The sequence below is a fragment of the Hemiscyllium ocellatum genome, chromosome 25, assembly GCF_020745735.1.
Source record: "Hemiscyllium ocellatum isolate sHemOce1 chromosome 25, sHemOce1.pat.X.cur, whole genome shotgun sequence".
Classification (NCBI taxonomy): Eukaryota; Metazoa; Chordata; class Chondrichthyes; order Orectolobiformes; family Hemiscylliidae; genus Hemiscyllium; species Hemiscyllium ocellatum.
The window spans coordinates 14,001,245-14,023,855 of record NC_083425.1 but is presented as its reverse complement, the minus strand read 5'-3'; the positions used below and the strand labels follow the sequence as shown (position 1 = coordinate 14,023,855).

General features: G+C 43.1%; 1 protein-coding gene across 1 annotated transcript; it reads left to right on the top strand.

Moving 5' to 3' along the window:
- The first annotated feature begins 1,722 nt into the window (after positions 1–1,722).
- tk1 (thymidine kinase 1, soluble) lies at positions 1,723–21,575 on the top strand. The gene is made up of 7 exons (XM_060844477.1): positions 1,723–1,924; positions 2,254–2,285; positions 5,194–5,307; positions 12,324–12,417; positions 13,647–13,736; positions 18,489–18,608; positions 20,306–21,575. Exons 1-7 carry the CDS (start codon positions 1,859–1,861, stop codon positions 20,504–20,506), a joined length of 717 nt encoding a protein of 238 aa, XP_060700460.1. The 5' UTR covers positions 1,723–1,858; the 3' UTR covers positions 20,507–21,575.
- The last annotated feature ends 1,036 nt before the right edge of the window (positions 21,576–22,611 follow it).

Below are 22,611 nucleotides of genomic sequence, written 5' to 3'. Positions count from 1 at the left end.
CTTACAGTTCTGGTCACCGCATTATAAGAAGGATGTGGAAGCTTTGGAGAGGAGATTTACCAGGAAGTTGCCTGGTATGGAGGGAAGGTCTTACGAAGAAATGCTGAGGGACTTGAGGCTGTTTTCGTTAGAGAGAAGAAGGTTGAGAAATGACTTAATTGAAACATATAAGATAATCAGAGGGTGGATAGTGAGAGTCTTTTTCCCTCAGATGGTGATGGCTAGCATGAGGGCACATAGCTTTAAACTGAGGGGTGATAGATATAGGGCAGATGTCAGAGGCAGTTTCTTTACTCAAAGAATAGTAGAGGTGTGAAACACGCTGTCTGTAACAGTAGCAGACTCGCCAACTTTAAGGGCATTTAATGGTCATTGTATACGCACATGGACAAGAAAGAAATAGTGTAGGTTAGATGGGCTTCAGATTGGTTTCACAGATTGGCACAACATTGAGGGCCGAAGCACCTGTATTGCACTGTTATGTTCCATGTCTTTGTCAAGGTCCCTTATAGCAGACTGGTTCAAAAGGTGAAGTCACATGGTATCGGGGTGAGCTGGCAAGATGCATACAGAATTGGATCAGTCATAGAAGACAGATGGCAGCAGTGGAAGGATGCTGGTGACTACTGGTTTGCAGACGACACAAAGATTGGTGGATTTGTGGATAGTGAGGAGGATTGTTAGAGGATACAGCAGGATATAGATCAATTGAAACCATGGGCAGAAAAATGGCAAATTGAGTTTAATCTGGACAAATATGAGATGATGCATTTTGGAAGGTCAAGTATAGGTGGAAATATACAGTGAATGTATATTTCCAGAAGAGAATTGATATGCAGAGGGATCTGGGTATGCAGGTCCAACAGATTAGGTTAGATTTCCTGCAGTGTGGAAACAGGCCCTTCGGCCCATCAAATCCACACCGACCCTCCAAAGAGTAACCCACCTAGTCCCATTTCCCTCTGACTAATGCACCTAACACTATGGGCAATTTACCTGACCTGCACATCTTTAAACTGTGGGAAGAAACCGGAGCACCCGGAGGAAACCCGCGCAGACACAGGGAGAATGTGCAAACTCCACACAGTCGCTGAGGCTGGTGCTGTGAGGCAGTGGTGCTAACCACTGTGCCACCAGGTTCATGGTGTGGGAGTGGGGGCGGCGTTGCGGGGCACAGTTTAAAAGAGATGTGCTAGGCAAGTTTTTCACACCAGAGTGGTGAGTGCCTGTAATACACCGCCAGAGGAAGTGGTGGAAGCAGACCCAATAGCAGCATTCAAGAAGCACCTGGACGAATACATTGAATATGAAGAGAATAGAGGGATAAGGATCCTGTAAGTGATGACAGTTTTATTATAGGAGGGCAAAAGGTGTGGGCGCAAGTTTGGAGGGCCGAAGCGCCTGTTCCTGTGCTGTATTGTTCTTTGTGTAAGTAATATTATTTGATTTGAGGACGATATGTTTCAGTTGTTGTGACATGAAGAACTTCATTTTGGTATCCTGTTTTCTTAAACCTGTATTTCTTCTACAATCTCATCTCTGGCTCTAGTTTTTTTTCGCTGTTTCAGCTGAACAGCTACATATCAATGAAGGAAGTCTATTGGCTTGCTCAGCACACGTGATAACAAATTGTCACTTTCCCTTCCTGACGCAATTTTGGCGGGGATATTAAATTTGAAAACGCTTCCTTTTCTCCTGCTGTCTGTCTCTCTCTTTCAGCTGACAGTCTCTCTTCCATATTTCGCTTTTATTTCATTTTCTGGGGATTTTTTTTTTGCTTTTTTTTTCCCCCTCCGCAATCTTTCTATTTATATCAGTTAATATTCCTATAACTGTGTATATTTTACTTTCTGATACAATGAACTGTTTGTACACCCCAGAAATCACACCTACATCTCCGCGTAAAGTGAAGGGTCAGATTCAGGTAAGAGGGGAAAGTACACGCTGTTAATACTTCAGAATAATCAAGGACACTTTTTTAAAAACTTAAGTAGAATCTCCGGGAGGAGATACGCAGCTTTGTAGAGATTGTTTGAAAATGGTTGTTTTTTTTTCCCCACTCTGAATCTGTAGTAAATATGCAGAAACCGACCGATATTGAACTTGATGCGGGTATGATTTTTGAGACATTGTTTCTGCAATCGTTTTGATTTTTGAAGTTTCTGATCCCACTTCCTGCATCTCGCCAAAGGGCGCCACTATCAGCTAATTGATCTTAAGGATGTTTCGTTTCTTTTTTTTTCCAATTTGCAGATCATCTTCGGACCGATGTTCTCAGGGAAAAGGTAACAGATCTAACGTTGCACGTATTTGTAAAATGGGAACTTTAGATCGACATGTTCTGCTGTAGATTTGTTGGTGAAGTCCTTGCTGGTTGGCGCCAACTCTTTGTTTCCGCTAAACTGTGTTCCGCGAACCCGGCTCTGCATTTCTCCCGCAATTTCAGACCCGCTTCTACCCGGGACCAAGACATCAGAGTAAACTGTATTTAAATCCACACTTTACTTCTGTCTGCTGTACATCCAGCACCGGGATATCCCCGCGATTACTCTCCCTTCGAGCAGAGTATCCTTTTGCAATCTCTCAATTTTGAATGTTTCAAATCTGCCAATCTCTCTCCATGTTCCATCTGCCCTGACATGTTGCCTACTACATTTTGGGGAGATCTTGATCACTTTTTTTTGTGCATTCTATCTAAGTTATTGACTGAGAGGAATTAACTTGCATTTGTATAGAGCCTTAACTTAAACCTCCAAGGCGCTTTTGCTGATCATTTTGAAATAAAGTCTGAAATAAGTTTGAAATAAATAGGATGTTGCCTGGTATGGTAGGAAGATCGTATGAGGAAAGGCTGAGGCACTTGGGGCTGTTTTCATTGGAGAAAAGAAGGTTTAGGGGTGACTTGATAGAGGTGTACAAGATGATTAGGGGTTTAGATAGGGTTGACCATGAGAACCTTTTTCCACTTATGGAGTCAGCTATTACGAGGGGGCATAGCTTTAAATTAAGGGGAGGTAGGTATAGGACAGATGTTGGGGGTAGATTCTTTACTCAGCGAGTCGTGAGTTCATGGAATGCCCTGCCAGTAGCAGTGGTGGACTCTCCCTCTTTATGGGCATTTAAACGGGCATTGGATAGGCATATGGAGGATAGTGGGCTAGTGTAGGTTAGGTGGGCTTGGATCGGTGCAACATCGAGGGCCGAAGGGCCTGTACTGCGCTGTATTTTTCTATGTTCTAAAACTTTTCGTTCTCTGGCCTAAAATTATGGCTTGGAAGTTATTATGGCAGTTTAGAAAACTTGGAAGTTCCATGGTCACTGGCACTACCTTTAGGTCAGGACCCTAAAACATCAAATTGTGATCCCTGCATGGGTTCTCAACCCCCCCACTTTGGAAAGCCCTGACAATGGAAGAGAGTTGATGATGAGGTAGAGCTGGATGTATTCAGTGTAGATGTGGAAGTGAGATTATTTGGGGTTGTGGTGTCTTAACAGTATGTAGCAGAGATATTGGAGAGGAACAGAGACCAATCTGATATGGGAAACAAAATGTAGTGGTGCAGGAGCAGAAAAAGAAGCCAACTGTGCTTCACAGACTTGCACCACATAGGAATGGGACCAGGCAAAGTGTACCCAGTGAGGAGAAAGCTTTGTAGGAGACAAGTGTCACAGGCCTGTTGAGAAAAATGGGGAGGAATAGTTCACCTTTTGTCAAAGCCACATAAGATGTAAGTTTGAGACTTTGATAAAAGCTGTCTCGATGCAATGTCAGGGACTGAAACCTGATTTGGTGGGATTCCAAAAGCATGGAATTCCTGGGAAAGTGGGTCAGAATTTGGCATCTTCAAGAACTTTGGAGAGATATGGAATACAGGTTTTCAAAGACATTAGTGGGGTATGTGTAAATGGTCAGTTTTTTGCAAAGAGGGATGCTTAATCAACAGCAACAGTCTGCCTTAGCAGTAGCCACTAGCTAATGTGGGAGCAGCGTGGGAACTTGGATGGTCAACAGTTTAGTGGGAATAGGGGTTCTGAGAGCAGGAGGTACATTTCATGAGCAAGGTGAAGGTCACTATGGAGAGTTGATTAAGAGATGGGAGAGAAACTACAAATGGAAACTAGTTTAGAGCATTAGATTTAGAATTTATTGTCATGTGTACTCCAGTACAGTGAAAAGTGTCTAATGTTACCACTCATGGCACAATCTTGGGTACAAAGGTAGCTAAAGGTACAAACTATTTGCATACAAAGTACTATAAGAACTAAAGTTTAAAAATAAGTTAAACATTACCTTCATAGAATCAGTAGAAAAATAAAGAAATGTGGTGACCATCCGAAAACATTTTTCCCAAGTGGGCTCAGGTCAGATGGAAAAACATCTGTGGAATTTTTGCATATTAGTTTAACACCTCATTGGAAAGACAGCACCCCCAACAGTACAGCACTTACTCAGTATCTCGCTGGGATGTCCATTTGGAATGTGTGTTCAACCCATCACCATCTGACTGAAGTGGAAATCCCACAAGTGACCTGAAACTTTCATTTACCATCCGTTTCCAAACCTGCATTTCCAAACCAGTTTTCTCTCTCATGACAAATAGCATGCAGAAAAATAGCACACAAAAACAAACCATTTGTTAGTTGATGAGATTATGATTAAAATCTTCAAATAAATCAACTGTTAAGTTATCATATGCACCGAAAACAGCATGTTCAAAAGTTTTACAAATCTAGAATGACATCACTGACCCATATTATTAGTAACTGTATAGCTTTATATTCCATCTCCTTTTAGAAAGCAGGAGAGTGGATTATAAGCACCAAAGATATAAAGATCATTGTGTGTATATATAGAGATTAACAATTAGTTCAAGCTGTTAGAACGAGGCTTGACTTCAGAATTGGGTGACCTACTGCTCGATATTTTGAGAATTGAGTGTTTTCGGTGGTGGGTTGCCTGTTAAACTTTGCCCCTGCTATTTCTTTTCCCATGCTGAGTCGGCTCTGAATCTCACCTGCTTTGTTTAGAGGGAGGTTGATTAGCTGCCTCTTTTGGAAGTTCTGGGGGAGGGGGGGGATTCTCTCTTTGATGAAGATTGAGAACACTTCCGTGCAGTTTCAGCACAGATTTCTTCAGGAGTCAACGCCACAACGTGTAGCTCTGATGGAACTTATTTTCTCTTTCCACTGCAGCACAGAACTAATGCGCCGGGTGAGAAGGTTTCAGATTGCTCAGTACCAATGTCTCGTGGTAAAGTATGCAAAGGATATTCGATATAGTAAAGAGGATCTGGCTACACATGACAAGTGAGTCTGATAAATGAGAGTTGCAGCACTAAGTGGGTACTGTAATCTATATTTACCCAGAGCTCATGTTTATTATTTAACTGTTAGCAAGGAGTTTACTGCAAATTTCAGCTTATTTCATGCCCTCTGTAAGTGACAAGAAACACTTGCTAACGCTGCTATGACTGTTCTGAGCAGTCATTCCTTTGAACTACGTAGGTACTTTCTTAAGAAGTCGCTCATTCCCAGGTAATCCACACAATCTCACTGAGCTGCCATTTCACTAGCTAATACCCACCAAATGATTATTGCTTGTAAATTCCCTCATTTGCCTTCCAAGGAATAACTTTGGTGAGACTTTTGAACTAACCATTGAATTAACTCTCTGTAGTTTGTGTGATATGTGGTTGTGGTTAACTGCTGGTCCGAATTTTGATCCTATTACATTTGTGGACATGTCTTTCCCCAGCAAGAAGTGGATTCAGGTTCATTGAGTATGAGGGTTACATGAGGGTTTTGATCTACAACAGTCAAGGGTCATGGGGCCAGACAGGAAAGTGGAGTTAAGGCTGCAATCAAATCAACCATAATCTTATTAAATGGCGGAAACGTCCACACTCCTGATCTTATTAATCACCTCTGAACTAATTTTAAGTTCATTGAAATTTTCTCACAGTCAGGTAGCCACAACCTGAAGTTAAACGAAACAAAACCCCAAAGAACTGAAGATGCAGGAAATCAAACAAAAACTGAAATTGCTGGCAAAACTCAACAAGTCAGTCAGCATCCGTAGAGAAAAAGCAGAACTAATGTTTTAGATCTAGTGACCCTTCTTCAGAGCTTCCAGCATCCGCAATCGTTTGGGTTTTTTTTTTGTTTATTCACGACATTTCTCAGCTGACTGATTTTTGTTTGCGTCTAATCCTCTACTCTTCCAATCGTTTGATTAATTTCTCGCCTATTCCTTTCCTTCCTTCCTTGGTTTCTTTTCTCTGTTGAGAAGTTGATCTTTAGTACAATCAACCACCCCCTTCTTCGGTTTTTAAAATCTGCATGAGCACTGAACGAATGTACTCTAGAGACCTGACGTCTGCAAACAAAAAAGCAAATATGGTGGTTTTTAAAAAAACAGTAAGATTTCCCTCCTTTATTATTTGCGCTACATCTCATTGGGAGTGGGAAAATAATAGAGTTTGATTGGAGGAACAGTGAGTGTGAGGGAGGAGCAGTAAGCACAGGAAAGAGAAAATCTATGATTGGTGGAACCAGACCAGTTTTTTTGGCTGTCCTGGTGCCACAATGCAGGAGAGTTTTGGCTGCACCATTTCCAATGGGACTGAGGAGAAAAATGGGAGGGAAGGTGATTGCAAACTTATCAATCAGGCTGGGATCAGGGCATGCCAGAAATGCCAATATGGACCCAACCTCATGCGAATATGGACCCAGCTGCCCCCTCATGCTGGGGTTGGAGAACCTGGCAGACCTTTTGCCTTGTGACAGTGACCGCTTCAGGCTGCATTTGCAGGATGCCCATTTGAAGCGAGCTGAGAAATGGAGAACATTTGCAAAAGGTGCACGCAATTGGGGACTGGGCCCACGAAGCAGCAGCTGGTTATTGGCAGGGGATTCAAGTCTCCGAGAGGGAGTTGTTGTCTGGTAAATGTCAATTTCAACTTGCTTCCAAAAGCTAATCCTGCAAAAGAATAATGTTCTTTGGTCAGTCCAATCTCTACCTCATTAAAGTTCAGATCAGGTGAGGAGGTGCTTGGGAAAATGTGAATTACATTATTTGTGATCTGATGGTTACTTGGTGCTGCACAATTAATTTGTATGGATTCCCCTAGTGGTATAGTTGGACCTTTTTGAAGTCTGTATCCTGACTTATTCATTTTAGACAGAATATTGAGGATAAAAAAAACTTGAAATTAGCAGAACAAGGCCAAAGAACGCTGCAGACTATGAATTACTTGAAATTAATTTTTAAAAAGGGCTGTATTTGAACTTTTCTATCCAAAGAAAAACGTCAGCAGTGAAAAATACAATGCAAATCCACCATGTAACCTCATCACCCAATAGAGGAGTTAGTGAGAATGAAAAAGAAACTCATTCATGTAGTCCTTGAGAAAATCTCTCTGAAGATGAAAAAATTGGCTATCTCGCATGGCATGGCATCTCTTGTCCAGACTGTTATAATTGCTCTCATTTAATAAATGCGAGAGAATCCCCAGAATGGTTTCTGTTCCCAACTTACACAGCTCTCTGAAGCCACCTTCTCTTCATCTACACTCTGCCCCTTGGCAATACCATCCGTTGGGGAGAGATACCAAAGACCTGTCTCGAATTCTGTGTTCAGAAGTACAATTGATCTTTGTTTGAGATCTTTACCAAACGTGTGGGAAAGGTTAGAGACCAGTCTGAACCTGGCCTTCAACATGTACTCAGTCACCTTTTTAACTACTCCGATCAGAAGAGAAGCCAATGATGCTCTCGTTTCTCCAGTAAGATATAGCATTTTTATATATTTCTTATTACTATAATTACACGCAATATTGTCCTTGTTCCTTCTCCTTTAATCTATACATCCAATCCTGTGAAATACCTGACCAGTGATGGGCAGCCCTAGGTTTCCCATGGCCTCATGATGTTTACCAATTATTGTAATCATCAGGCCTTGGAATCTTACAATGTATCCCATTAATTCACATTCCAAAGTTAATGGTTATACTCTCTTTCAGACCTTTCCCAGACCTGTTTGTCCCCAAGGGTTGCTTGGATTCTGTTATCCATTTTATTCCTTGATATCCCTATCAAATTCTGTTACTCATCTTATACTCCCTACTGTCCTAATCACAGGAGATACAAAAAGGGGTTAGTTCTTACTCATTGCTAAAAGATTCATAACATTAGTTATGAGATAAAGTTAGTTACATGTAAAGTTTTATGTTTACATCTGTTCTTAGTACTCTTCAGCAAATTATTTGTGAGCACCTGACCTTGGAGAGTCAGGTAGACATTGCTCTTCTATCTTGCAGCTGTTATAACACATTCTAGTCCCATGCTGTCTTCTGATACGACATTTACTGCCCTACTCTGACTAATTCTTTTACCTAATAAAACAACATCTTTTTCACTTAATAAGACTAAAACTAAATTGCTTTCACAGCTCATTGAACTTGTCTGATCTATGTTTTGTAAAAACATAATCCCACTCTAATCATTTGTCTCAGTTATTGTGGGATCTGTTTTTCTTTTAATGCTTGCTAAAAACTTCAGGCTGTCTGTTCTCAGACACCTCCAAACGGACCCCACCACCAAGGATATATTTCCCTCCCCTCCCCTATCAGCGTTCCGCAAGGACCACTCCCTTCGTGACTCCCTTGTCAGATCCACACCCCCCACCAACCCAACCTCCACCCCCGGCACCTTCCCCTGCAACCGCAGGAAATGTAAAACTTGCGCCCACACCTCCACACTCACTTCCCTCCAAGGCCCCAAGGGATCCTTCCATATCCGCCACAAGTTCACCTGTACCTCCACACACATCATCTATTGCATCCGCTGCACCCGATGTGGCCTCCTCTATATTGGTGAGACAGGCCGCTTACTTGCGGAACGCTTCAGAGAACACCTCTGGGCCGCCCGAACCAACCAACCCAATCACCCCGTGGCTCAACACTTTAACTCCCCCTCCCACTCCACCGAGGACATGCAGGTCCTTGGACTCCTCCACCGGCAGAACACAACTACACGACGGCTGGAGGAGGAGCGCCTCATCTTCCGCCTGGGAACCCTCCAACCACAAGGTATGAATTCAGATTTCTCCAGCTTCCTCATTTCCCCTCCCCCCACCTTGTCTCAGTCGGTTCCCTCAACTCAGCACCGCCCTCCTAACCTGCAATCCTCTTCCTGACCTCTCCGCCCCCACCCCACTCCGGCCTATCACCCTCACCTTGACCTCCTTCCACCTATCCCACCTCCATCGCCCCTCCCCCTAGTCCCTCCTCCCTACCTTTTATCTCAGCCGGCTTGGCTCTCTCTCTCTTATTCCTGATGAAGGGCTTATGCTCGAAACGTCGAATTCTCTATTCCTGAGATGCTGCCTAACCTGCTGTGCTTTGACCAGCAACACATTTGCAGCTGTTCTCAGACATTTATCAAACTGTCTCTTTCTCACATCTGCAACTGCTGTTTGTACAGAACTCCTTCTATATTGGTTTGTACAATTCTTTGTTCAAAATAAACCCTGTTCCCTTGGGTTACCTCCTTCTCAAAGCTATAATTGTGCTAACTTGAGAGCTCACTGGATCAGGTAAGCTAATTCTGTTAGTGCAGCGATTAGAGATATGGCAATGTGCGACCATATTGTATCACCTCTGACCAGGGGCTGCTCCAACCAAGATTGGAATTTGGGTTATGCAATCCCTTGCAATTTCACATTGAGATCAAAGTGATCACTTTTGTCCACAACCTCTGCATCATTGCTAATGGTTCAATTCTCTCCTTCCAGCTGTTGTCTGCTTCAGGCAGGTCATTGAGAAACTGTTCATCCGTAAACCAAGCTTCTGATTTGTTTGCAGACCTGCCACTGAGGTGATGAAACAAAAACAGAAACTGCTAGAGAAACTCAGCAGATCTGGCAGCATCTAGGGGTAGAGAGCTGAGTCAATGCTTTGGGTCCAGTGACCCCTTGTCAAGCTGAGGTAGTGTCTATGTTTTGTCACCTCCATGATTGTCTTTTCTACTGGTACCTCCGCTGGTCTCCGGTTATCTACATTTCAAACTTCAGCTTGTCCAAAATCTATTTGTTATATCACATCCTCTGTTCCCAGTTAGCTATCAGCCATGTCCGAACTAACCTAATTTGTTTTTTTTTGTTCTCTATTGTTGTTCACTCTTAATATGTATTTTCATGCATTCAAGTCTCTTAACGACCTCTCCTCTCCACCGTTAGTATCCGATAGCTCTACAATCTCTCCTCTCTACTCACTACCAAATCCTGGCCACTTCTCCTCGCACAATGTAGAACTCACTTGTCTGTTCCTCCTTTGGCTCCATTGAAAGTGACCATACCGTCTGTTTCCTAATCCTGCAATTCCCTGCCTTACTCTACCTCCTTCTCTTTCAAGGCCTTGAAAATTAATTTTCTTCTGAAGAAGGGTCACAGGATTGGTCACGTGCTGGCAAATGCAGTGAGATTAATTTAGGAGATCTGTTCTGCATGAACGAGTTGAACCGAAGGCTCTGTTTCTGTCCTACGTCTCTATGATTCATTGTTAACTTTGTTTCCTCTCTGCCATTTCTCCAGCAATTTCTGTTTTTGCTTGTTTGTTTCAATTTACAGTTATTGGTTATTCGGCTTTAAAGTGATAGAGTTGTGCAGCACAGAAATAGAACTTTTGGTCCAATTTGTCTGTGCCGACTAGACATCTTAAATTAATCGAGTCTCATTTGCCAGTATTTGCTCTAAGCCCTTCTTATCTATCCACACAGCAGAAGACGTTTAAATATTATAATTGTATGCATATTCAAGACTTTTTCTGGCAGCTTGTTCCATACATGCACCACCCTCTGTGTGAAACAGTTGCCCCTTCAGTCCCTTTTAAATCTTTCCCCTCTCACCTTAAAACCGTTCCATCTAATTTTGGACTCCTCTGTCTTGGAGAACACCCTTTATAAACATTTTACTTCCAAGTACTACATTCTGTTGCTTTTCTGTTAAATGCTAGTCTACAGCTGCCTTCTAAATTTAATCTCAGGTTTAATTTACTTTATCCAAGAAAACTAGCTTTTGGTGCACTCCCTTTTTGCCTTGGCAATAATATATTTATTTGGCACTCCATCCATATATCCATTCAATGGTTTCCCATTCCTGTTATCCTTTTCGGCAACTCTGCTGTATGGTTGACTTGTATCATGCGTCTTATCTCATTGAACTTTCCAGTCTACAAGTGTACCTCTATCTCTTTATCATGAACGCCAAACAATGCTTCTCATCAGAGTGGATTTCTGGGATAGCAAGACTGACACATGAGAAGTTAAATTGGTTAGGATCTAATCAGTGGAGCTCCGAATAATATGGGGGATCTTGTAGAAACTTAAAAATTCTCAGCAGGGCTAGACGGTAGATAGAGGAAGAGTGTTCCTAATGGCCAGGAGTCCAGAGCCAAGGATCACAGTCTAGGAGACGGGGTAAACAACATAAGATTGAGATAAGGAGAAATTTCTTCTCTCAGATGGTGGCGAGCCTGTGGAATTCACCATTACAGAAAGCAATTGAGGTCATTGTATGATTTCAAGAAGGAGTTGCGGTTAAATGAATCAATGGATATCATATGTTTCCTGCTGCAATATTGAATGACGTTCTTGTGCCCTCAAACCTCGTGTGTTCTTTGATTTCCCTCATTCAGGCTGACCATGAGACAGTGCACCATTCAGAACTGCCATGACTACAAAATAATCTTTCTATTCTCATCAGTGCCTTGAGATTTGTTTTGTGTTTACATCCTCCCTGTGTGACAGCAGCCTTCTCTTTTGATGCTGACCTCATTATGTTTGAATTCAGCAGCCTCCGATAATGTCTGCATTGCCTTTCAACTCACCACCTCAAATCCCTCAGCCTTCGAAAGGTTGCCAAGTAACTCTTGGGTTCAGTAGCGAGCAGTCAGCGACACTTATGCATCCAAATGGTGGTATATGTGCAGAGTATTGGAACCATCGATAGTGTGCAGGCCTCATATGTTACAGGTTCCAATTGTTTATCTCTGTGTAAAACACAATTAATAGTTCAGTGCAATTGCAGAAAATGCCAAGCTGCACTTCCCTGCCTATTTTGTTTTACCCTGCTGTAAGCCAAACTGAGGAAGGCTTTAAGTTTTGAACGGATTTCTGTGTGCTGATTGTGCACTTTTGTAATTTGCCATCCTCTTTAATGGCATGTACTCAGCGGGGTCCAGAAATGAAGTTATTGATGTGATGTTCCATTATTCCTAGACTTTCATTTATAAAAGCTGCTGATGTTTTGTTCTTTTATCTCCCAGGTTTACAATGCAAGCAGTTCCTGCCACAAAGCTGAGCGAGATTACTCAAGAAGCGTTGAAATCTGCAGTTATTGGAATTGATGAAGGACAGTTTGTAAGTGTAGCCCATTGTGGTTCTTTACTTGAAATTAGATTAGATTACTTACAGTGTAGAAACAGGCCCTTCGGACCTGTGTACTGAGAAATCCAAGCTGGTCTGAGTCTTTGCACTGAATGCTAATACCTGGATAAATCCCTCTTTTAATTGACTAATCTTGGACAGTAAAACATTTGCTGCTTTCAAGAACTTGAAGGAATTGTAAAGCTTTTCAGGGTGCTCTCCTGTACAGAAATGTGGTTCAGTAGCCTTCCTGGTGTCTTTCCCAAATATAAACCTGATGATAATGAACACTGGGTTCCTCCTCCTCTATAAAATAGCACTGGATAATCCAATGCTTTTCTCAGCTGATATCCACCAACAGACTGTTCCCAGCCGTGCACTTGACATGGTTTCTTTATCTTTGACCCATCACCATCCCTTCCCAGAACTCTCTAGTTGGGATGCTGAAGCTGTTGCACACTTTTCATAGCTTAGATTAAACAACTCATTACAGAACAAGAATCATAAGACCATAGACTTGGAGCAGAAATTAGGCCATTCAGCCCATCAAGTCTGCTGCTCTGTCATTCAATCATAGCTGATAAGTTTCTTGACCCCATTCTCCCGCTTTCTCTCCCCCTTGATACTCAATCTCTCTCAGTCTTAAATATACTCAATGACCTGGCCTCCAGAGCCTTCTGGAGCAGGCAGCTCCATAGATTCACCACTCTTTGCCTGAAGAGGGTTCCCCTTATCTCCATTCTAAAAGGTCTCCCCTTTACTCTAAGGTTTCATTAGTCCTTGTCTGTCTGACCAATGAAAACCTCTTCCCAACACCTACTTTGTGCAGGCCATTCAATATTCTGTATGTTTCAATTAGATCCCCCTCATCCTTCTAAACTCCATTGAGTACAAACCCAAAGTCATCAAGCATTCCTCGTATGTTAAGCTTTTCATTCCTGGGACCGTTCTCGTGAATCTTCCTCCTCTTGCTGGTTCAGTACAACACTAGGCTTACTGAGTTATTAATAATGTCCCTTCATAACTCTATAGGAGATTCATGGATTTAAAGGCTGACAAATTAGAATTGATTGCCCTTCTGTAAAGTGTCAGAGGATGTGTTCCAGTGATGCGTTCCTATTATTGTAAATGCGAGTTAGTGTTGATTATGTTGCTCAATTCCTCGTGAATCTGAAGAAAGGTGCTATTTCAGAACATGGTGCTGAAGCTGCCTCTCTCTCTAGTTTCCAGACTGTGTCGAATTTGCTGAGGAAATGGCTAACAAGGGAAAAACTGTGATTGTGGCAGCATTGGATGGAACTTTCCAAAGGAAAGTGAGTGGAACCCATGAGGAAAAAAAACAACTGTACATAGTGCAGCCAAATGAGTGTATCCTGTTGGAGTTGTGTGATGTGTATCCAATTGTATAGCCACTTCTTTTATAACAAACAAACTGCCATTAATTTTTTTTTACCTTGGACAAAGAAGCAATGCTTTCATCTGAAATAGATTGCATAACCACTTAAGAATTTCTGTTGAGTTCCTGACCTTCCCCACGCTTTTAAGCAAAGGGTAGTCCCCCTCCCACACGGATTATTGCACTGAGGATAGATATACTGGTTTCATCACTAGAGGTACTATCATTAATCACTGGTGCAGGAATAGTAATGTTGAAGGGAGTTAAAAATCACACAATACTAGGTTACAGTCCCAACAGGTTTATTTGGAAGCACTAGCTTTTAGGGTACTACAAAAGCTAGTGCTTCCACATAAACCTGTTGGACTCTAACCTGGTATTGTGATTTTTTTTTAGCTGTGTGCAACACCAGCTCCTCCCCATCAATATTGAAGTGGGTGGGAGGGGCATCGCATTTAAAATGTTCAGAACAAGTGGTGAGTTAAAAATCACACAACACCAGGTTATAGTCCAACAGGTTTATTTGGAAGCACTAGCTTTCGGAGTTACGTTGTGTGATTTTTAACTTGGTACACCCCGGTCCAACACCAGCACCTCCAAATCAGAACAAGTGGTGATGTGAGAAATACAGAATCATGCTGCCCTGACAGTCTGCCACCTTTCCAAATGACCTATCGCTCCTCTACCTATTCCCAATATCCCTGCACTTTTCTTTGTGTATATTATTATGGGACTGTGTTCTCTAAAATGTTCATCCTGAATGTCATTGACTGGACGTATTATCTTTAACTGGGGAAAATGTTGCTTTTATGGGAAAGAGAAACAAGCTGCTCAGCTGAAGTGACAGTCTGCAGTGCTTTCTGAAAGGTCACTTGATCCAGCTAATGGTTACAGTAAAGAAGTTGGATTTCAACAACAGTATGACAACTCCTCTTGCTCACAGACTTGCACTCGCTCTCTCCACTCGAAGCTCCTCTCCTCAAAATTCCAGTTAGTTTTCAAAGATCTCATCGCCACAAGTGAAGAGTTCCTTCAGGAGACTTCAGAATGTACCCTCACTCTGTCCAGATAAAGTGAATTCAGCCAACCAGAACTGATCCGGGAAGAGTTTCAAATGGCAGTAGCTTGTGTGGAAAGTGACTTTGGGGTAAAAACAATGACTGCAGGTGCTGGAAACCAGTTTCTGGATCAGTGAGGCTGGAGGAGCAGCAAAATCGACATTTCGGGCAAAAGCCCTTCATCAGGAATAAAGGCAGAGAGCCTGAAGCCTGGAGAGATAAGCTAGAGGAGGGTGGGGGTGGGGAGAAAGTAACATAGAGTACAAAAGGTGAGTGGGGGAGGGGATGAAGGTGATAGGTCAGGGGCGGGGGGAGGGTGGAGTGGATAGGTGGAAAAGGAGATAGGCAGGTAGGACAAGTCCGGACAAGTCATGGGGACAGTGCTGAGCTGGAAGTTAGGAACTAGGGTGAGGTGGGGGAAGGGGAAATGAGGAAACTGTTGAAGTCCATATTGATGCCCTGGGGTTGAAGTGTTTGAAAGTGACTTTGGCTACAGATCAGCATTTGGAACAATTTGAATGATTCATCTCTGAAATTATCTTTAAAATAACACTGCAGTGTGTTATTTTAATTCTCCCCCCACATTGACATGGTTTATGTGTGTTATTTTTCAAGAAGGGTCGTTGTATATGTTTGGAATTTAAATGTTTAGTTAATAATCTTTATTATTCTGATTTTTATTAGATTAGTTTATTGCTTGTTACTTAGGGTAATCTGACTTGTTTCCCATCCTAAGTTTTATGCAGTCTAATATAACATATGCTGCAAATGTGTTGCTGGTCAAAGCACAGCAGGTTAGGCAGCATCTCAGGAATAGAGAATTCGACGTTTCGAGCATAAGCCCTTCATCAGGAATAAGAGAGAGAGCCAAGCAGGCTGAGATAAAAGGTAGGGAGGAGGGACTAGGGGGAGGGGCGATGGAGGTGGGATAGGTGGAAGGAGGTCAAGGTGAGGGTGATAGGCCGGAGTGGGGTGGGGGCGGAGAGGTCAGGAAGAGGATTGCAGGTTAGGAGGGCGGTGCTGAGTTGAGGGAACCGACTGAGACAAGGTGGGGGGAGGGGAAATGAGGAAGCTGGAGAAATCTGAATTCATACCTTGTGGTTGGAGGGTTCCCAGGCAGAAGATGAGGCGCTCCTCCTCCAGCCGTCGTGTAGTTGTGTTCTGCCGGTGGAGGAGTCCAAGGACCTGCATGTCCTCGGTGGAGTGGGAGGGGGAGTTAAAGTGTTGAGCCACGGGGTGATTGGGTTGGTTGGTTCGGGCGGCCCAGAGGTGTTCTCTGAAGCGTTCCGCAAGTAAGCGGCCTGTCTCACCAATATAGAGGAGGCCACATCGGGTGCAGCGGATGCAATAGATGATGTGTGTGGAGGTACAGGTGAACTTGTGGCGGATATGGAAGGATCCCTTGGGGCCTTGGAGGGAAGTGAGTGTGGAGGTGTGGGCGCAAGTTTTACATTTCCTGCGGTTGCAGGGGAAGGTGCCGGGGGTGGAGGTTGGGTTGGTGGGGGGTGTGGATCTGACAAGGGAGTCACGAAGGGAGTGGTCCTTGCGGAACGCTGATAGGGGAGGGGAGGGAAATATATCCTTGGTGGTGGGGTCCGTTTGGAGGTGGCGGAAATGGCGGCGGATAATACGTTGTATGCGGAGGTTGGTGGGGTGGTAGGTGAGAACCAGTGGGGTTCTGTCTTGGTGGCGGTTGGAGGAGCGGGGCTCAAGGGCGGAGGAGCGGGAAGTGGAGGAGATGCGGTGGAGGGCATCGTCGATCACGTCTGGGGGGAATCTGCGGTCCTTGAAGAAGGAGGCCATCTGGGCTGTGCGGTGTTGGAATTGGTCCTCCTGGGAGCAGATGCGGCGGAGACGAAGGAATTGGGAATATGGGATGGCGTTTTTACAGGGTTCAGGGTGGGAGGAGGTGTAGTCCAGGTAGCTGTGGGAGTCAGTCGGTTTGTAATAGATGTCTGTGTTGAGTCGGTCGCCCGAGATAGAAATGGAAAGGTCTAGGAAGGGGAGGGAGGAGTCTGAGACAGTCCAGGTGAATTTCAGGTCGGGATGGAAGGTGTTAGTAAAGTTGATGAACTGTTCAACCTCCTCGTGGGAGCACGAGGCAGCGCCGATACAGTCATCGATGTAGCGGAGGAAAAGGTGGGGGGTGGTGCCAGTGTAGTTGCGGAAGATGGATTGTTCCACATATCCTACGAAGAGGCAGGCATAGCTGGGGCCCATGCGGGTGCCCATGGCAACTCCTTTAGTTTGGAGGAAGTGGGAGGATTGAAAAGAGAAGTTATTCAGGGTGAGGACCAGTTCAGTCAGTCGAAGGAGGGTGTCAGTGGAAGGGTACTGGTTGGTGCGGCGGGAAAGGAAGAAGCGGAGGGCTTTGAGTCCTTCGTGATGGGGGATGGAGGTGTACAGGGACTGGATGTCCATAGTGAAAATAAGGCGTTGGGGACCGGGGAGGCGAAAATCCTGGAGGAGGTGGAGGGCGTGGGTGGTGTCCCGAACGTAGGTGGGGAGTTCTTGGACTAAAGGGGACAGGACCGTGTCGAGGTATTGGGAGATGAGTTCGGTGGGGCAGGAGCAGGCTGAGACAATGGGTCGGCCGGGGCAGGCAGGTTTGTGGATTTTGGGCAGGAGGTAGAAATTTTGCGGTGTTGGAATTGGTCCTCCTGGGAGCAGATGCGGCGGAGACGAAGGAATATAACATATGCTCAAACTTTATTGTGACCGGTGGAGGACTGGGTAAGAGTCTGGGCCGTAACAATTTAGCCAATTCACTCGATGTTGCTTCCCCATCTTTCCAGCAATGCATTCCAGGTCATCAAAAACTTGCACCATCAAAGTAGTTTCCTTTTCTTTCCATCAGATTTTCTGGAACACCCTCAAACCTGTGACCTCCAATGCTTGACCTTCCTGACACTCCATCTATTCTATCTGAATACATCATTGTTTAAGGATCCCTTGAAAATTGTTAGTGCAGGAGAGTATGGTTCCAACTTGACAAAGTCTTCCCATGTACAGAGGAACCTCTATTATCTGAACGAGATGGGCAGGCACTATTCTGTTCAGATAATTGATTATTCGGTTAACTGATTCAATGCCTTTCCTCTGGGTCTCAGAATTTTCTGTTAAGTCCGTTCCCCGTTCAGGAGACTTGGCAGCAGCACATCGCACGTGAGCCCCCCACCACAACTCCGTCCAACACCCCATCCATCCATCTGCCCCTGTTCCTGACCTTCCCCAACACTGAACACCCCCTTTAATTTAATGTTTCTATTGGGATCGTGAGATCTCCTTCGGATAATTAATATTCAAATAATTGAGATTCCTTTATAGTTGAATCCTCTCAGTACAATCCTGGTAAATCTTCTCTACCACATGTATGCCTGTCTCCTTGCCCTGCAATTCTCAACTTCTGGAATTAACTTGGAGTTGTCTTTCCTGATTGCAGTGAGAGTAAGGAAGCAGCATTATTGCTGTGTGGCAGCGAGAAATAACTAATTTGTCACTTCAAATGGCACGAGGTCAGTTTGATGTGGCACAGCAACAATATGTGTAAGAGCAAAATCCTATTTAATTATTTTCCCTTTGAGTCTGAGCAATTCCATTTGTTTCTCCAGGCTTTTGGCAACATTCTGAATCTCGTCCCCCTGGCGGAAAGTGTAGTAAAACTGAGCGCTGTATGCATGGAGTGCTACAGGGAAGCTGCTTATACCAAGAGACTGGGGAGTGAAAAAGAGGTACGTGTTTGTCTATCTCCCACTTTCTTAATCTGTACTTTGCTCTCTTCCCTTCCTGAGAGATCTATCCCGCTATAGAGGGAACTGCCAGGTGTCATCTATCATCTTGCCAATTGGCCACTTGTTATTTATGACCCCAGATCATAACAGGGGGTTCCAAGTTTGATCCCAGCATTGTTCACAATCCACGTGAGTGAGTATCGTCTCCTGTATCCCAGCAGTGCAATTCTAGTCCCAGATTCCCTTAACTCCTCAGCTGAGGTCTGTTGTTTTGGTACAGATATTGCACTCTTTGGTTTCTAAGGTTTGATTTCAGATTGTTCAGACTCACTGAGCCATTGTAGGGGCTTTAAGAGATTTAGTGACAATTTATTCAGCCATTTGGCAATTCAGTCAAGTGTCAGTTGACTAGCCAATTACTTGTAAGAGAGAGGAAACTAATGCAGCCATAAACACACTGACATGGAGGTGACCTATGAGTAGAAGCTTTAACTGCGTAAATAAAACCGGTTTAGACAGAATATTTCAGTTTAACTTTTTCTTTGGGTGAACTGTTAGCTCCTCTAAAATATTGTATAAGTTGTTGGCATAGCATCTTTAGTACAGGGTAACTGTGTCAAGATGTTTTCAATGGCATCATGGGAGGAAAAATAAAACCTGGTTTTAGTACCAAAGCAAGAATTTAACAAGGGGTGAACAAGCAATCAGAATTAGAATAGAACAGGTGTGTGACAGAGACATTCAAGAGTTTGATTGGAGGGTTAACATATGTTTGAGATGGGAGGAAAGGAGTCAACGAATGTGACTTTCTGTTAGGGAACAGGTCTGGAGAAATCATTGACTCCCATTGGCTTCCTGCTGGCTGAGTTTGAAGCAGTGATTGCAGCTCCTGGTTCAGGGGAAGCTTGACGAACTCTCACCTGAATCTGTCAGCCAATGGATAACAAAGAAAGGGAATGCTTGCTGTTAGTGTGCCAAGGTCAAAACTTGCAGCATGAAGGAAGACGAAATTGGAAAAAGACTTACATTTGTGTAGCACCTTTTCATGACTAAGGTGATTCCAAGCATTTTACAGTCAATGAAGGTACTTCTGAAATGTGCTGATTGTTCTGATGGAGGGGACAGACATTTTGAGCACAGCAAACTCTATCTAGCTATTGTTGTTATATAGCTAATCTATTTTTCATGGTGAAGTTGAGGTATACATATTGACCAGGGTGCTAGAAGCCCTCCTACCCTTCCAGATAGTGTCATGGGATCTTTTGCAGCCACCTGAGAAAGCAGGCAAGGGGACTCTGTTTGATGTCCCCAAAGGACAGCCGCTTGCTCTTTGAAATGAAGGTTTGTGGGTTTCAAATCCCATTGCAGCACAGAGGCAAAAGTACCATGAACTGAGCCAAAACTAAATAAAAGAATCTCTTCAGACTTTCAGGCAAAGGTTATTAGATACTGAGTCGATTGAATGATGGATTTTATTCTGTAGGAGCTCAAATGGATTGAGAGATAAAAATCAGCAATGGGCCATTGGAATTATGGCATGGGGAGGAACTGAAGTCAACTTCATATCCTAACAGAATGGGTGTGACATTTTAAAATAACAAATGATTTCTGCTGCAAGATGTTACCTGTATTCAGTTCTTTTGGACTCCTTTTCTCCCCTTTATGATTTAATGTAATACCTTCTTTTGTCTTGACAGGTTGAAGTGATTGGTGGAACAGACATGTACCGAGCAACCTGTCGGCGCTGCTATTTTGAAAATGACAATGGGGCATGTGTGGACAGTGACAAGGAGAACAGCAGGCAAGAGGATACACGCCAGTTCATTGCTTCAAAGCAACTTGCTTGTAGGGAACAGGGCAAATCACCAAGAAAACTCTTTGAAAATCTGCAGGTCTGAAGTTAACGCTCCATTCCCCGACGTGCCTCACCTCTTGCAAATTTTCTCTCCTGCTTCTCTAAGCTGTTGACCAACGTTGGGTGTAATCTCCAGTGTTTTGTCCTCATGCAATTCTGGGCAACTCATTAAGCTGGTCGGACATGTTACAGTCAAGGCTAGTCCATTCTTTCTTCTACGCTTGTACTTTCAGTTGGAGATAGAGGGGTTTTCATAATGCTGTTGGGTCTACTAACAGTAGCACTTTTCTCTCATTTGCAAATTGAAATTTGCTGCACTATTTCAAATAATGCAAAAAGCCCTGTTGGAACTTCTGTTGCATTTTGACTGTGGCAGAGGGACTGGTTCAGTACTCTTGAACCTAGCATGTTTTTCATATGAGCCAACAACCAAACTGAATTAACCTTTCATCTCCTGTCCAATGCAAACATGCCTTCTAGCAATCACAAAAGTGAACAGAATCCATGAAAAAACATCCACCTCTATCCCCTCCCAAAGATGTTGTACCTAATGTACTTCATTATTTTAAAAAATAAATATCAGAGCATACATTTTTAAATAACTTTTTCTAATTGAGTGCCATGCCTTAATCAAAGGACCACACAGGAGCTTTTCAGCATAGTTCAATACCCACAATCCTCAATTACTGGCCCTGAAACAGTAACTGAAAACTTGTCAGTCCCTGATGTGTTCTTTAATTGGTATTTCAATGCAGGTTACTGTGACAACTCATTTTGTTGCAAATAATTAACTTTGCAGCTAGCTAAACGTGGATACTGTTATCATTAACACTGGAATAGAACAGAGAGAGAGAAGGAAAAATGAACCTTGTTTATTATTAGTCACTATTTATTTTTAAACAGAGTAATTGATACTGGAACTAACTTAAACAAAAAAACCCATTAATTTAAAATCAATTGATCAATCTCAACTGCCATTAGAATGGATGGTGATATTTTGGTGATCAGAGTGCTCAAATACATCAATTCATCTTAAATCCAAGGGCTGTCGTCTACTTTACAATGGTTTATTTTAAATAATGTAAAATAAATGGAAACCAAAGTGAATGATGTCTGTTGGTCTTGTCTGAAGTTATTCTACAAAATGTTTCTCGTCAGCAACCCCATAACTGATTAGAGAAACAGAAAATAGAAACTGATCTCAGAAGAAATGAAGACAATTTGCAATTGAAATCATAACTTCTAAATCAGATTGTTTGTGCTTTTCACTTGTATTCAAAGATATAAAAGTTGCTGAGTTGGGTGATGTAGACTTAGGGTGACAGAGGCTAGATCCAGATACCAAGGAGTAAGCAATTAGTTGCTGATGTTATCTCACTTTATGATAACATTACCTCCACTCTTCTTTGGTGTGGATTGTAATTTTGCATGTATTGCTGTTTTGAAATCTGGAACTCCAGTTGTGTTCTGCTCTGCTGAGAGCTGGGGACAGCAGGTCTGAGGGGGAGGTGCTCAACTTCTTAGCAAGGAGAACAGTCCTGACAGAGGCTGATTGCTCTATAGGACAGTGAACTACAGAATCAATTCACATGATCTACTTTCATTATACTTGCCATGTACATAGTTTGCAGTTTAAACAGAAACTGCAGTCTATGTTTAAAATCTTGTTGATCCTGGCTTTTACAGGATGGTTGTTACCAGAGATAGTATTTAATTTGACAACTATGGAAGCAACTGTTTCAAACCATAGCCAAGTTTTCCAGTCTCCTCAGGAATCAAATTTTGTGACCAAGGTTCAGCATCATGACTTCTCAGCCTACTTCAAAGCTAACAGAACTTTGTCTCAGCTTGCCATAGAAAGCAATTAAAAAGAAATGAAGATGGTCATGGACCCCAAAACATTAACTCTGACTTCTCCAAGTAGTCTAGGTTATACAGTATAGGGAACAAGTGAAACAGGAAGGAGTTGGATGATCAACTATGATCATCTCCCACTCCCTGATCCAAAAAAAACGCTTCTGCCTTGCGGTCTTGCAAGGCATCAAGATCCCTTACATTTGTTTTTCAGATTAAATGACCTACACATGGAAGGGCAACAGGTGAAGGAAAAGAAGCCACCAGTTGCAAGTTCTCCTCATGCAACCAACC

Excerpts from the sequence above, each read along its gene's own strand:
- tk1 (XM_060844477.1), top strand. The coding sequence starts at position 1,859 with ATGAACTGTTTGTACACCCCAGAAATCACACCTACATCTCCGCGTAAA. Across the intron at positions 2,286-5,193 it reads CCGATGTTCTCAGGGAAAAG|CACAGAACTAATGCGCCGGG; the intron begins GTAACAGATCTA and ends TTTCCACTGCAG. Across the intron at positions 5,308-12,323 it reads GATCTGGCTACACATGACAA|GTTTACAATGCAAGCAGTTC; the intron begins GTGAGTCTGATA and ends TTTATCTCCCAG.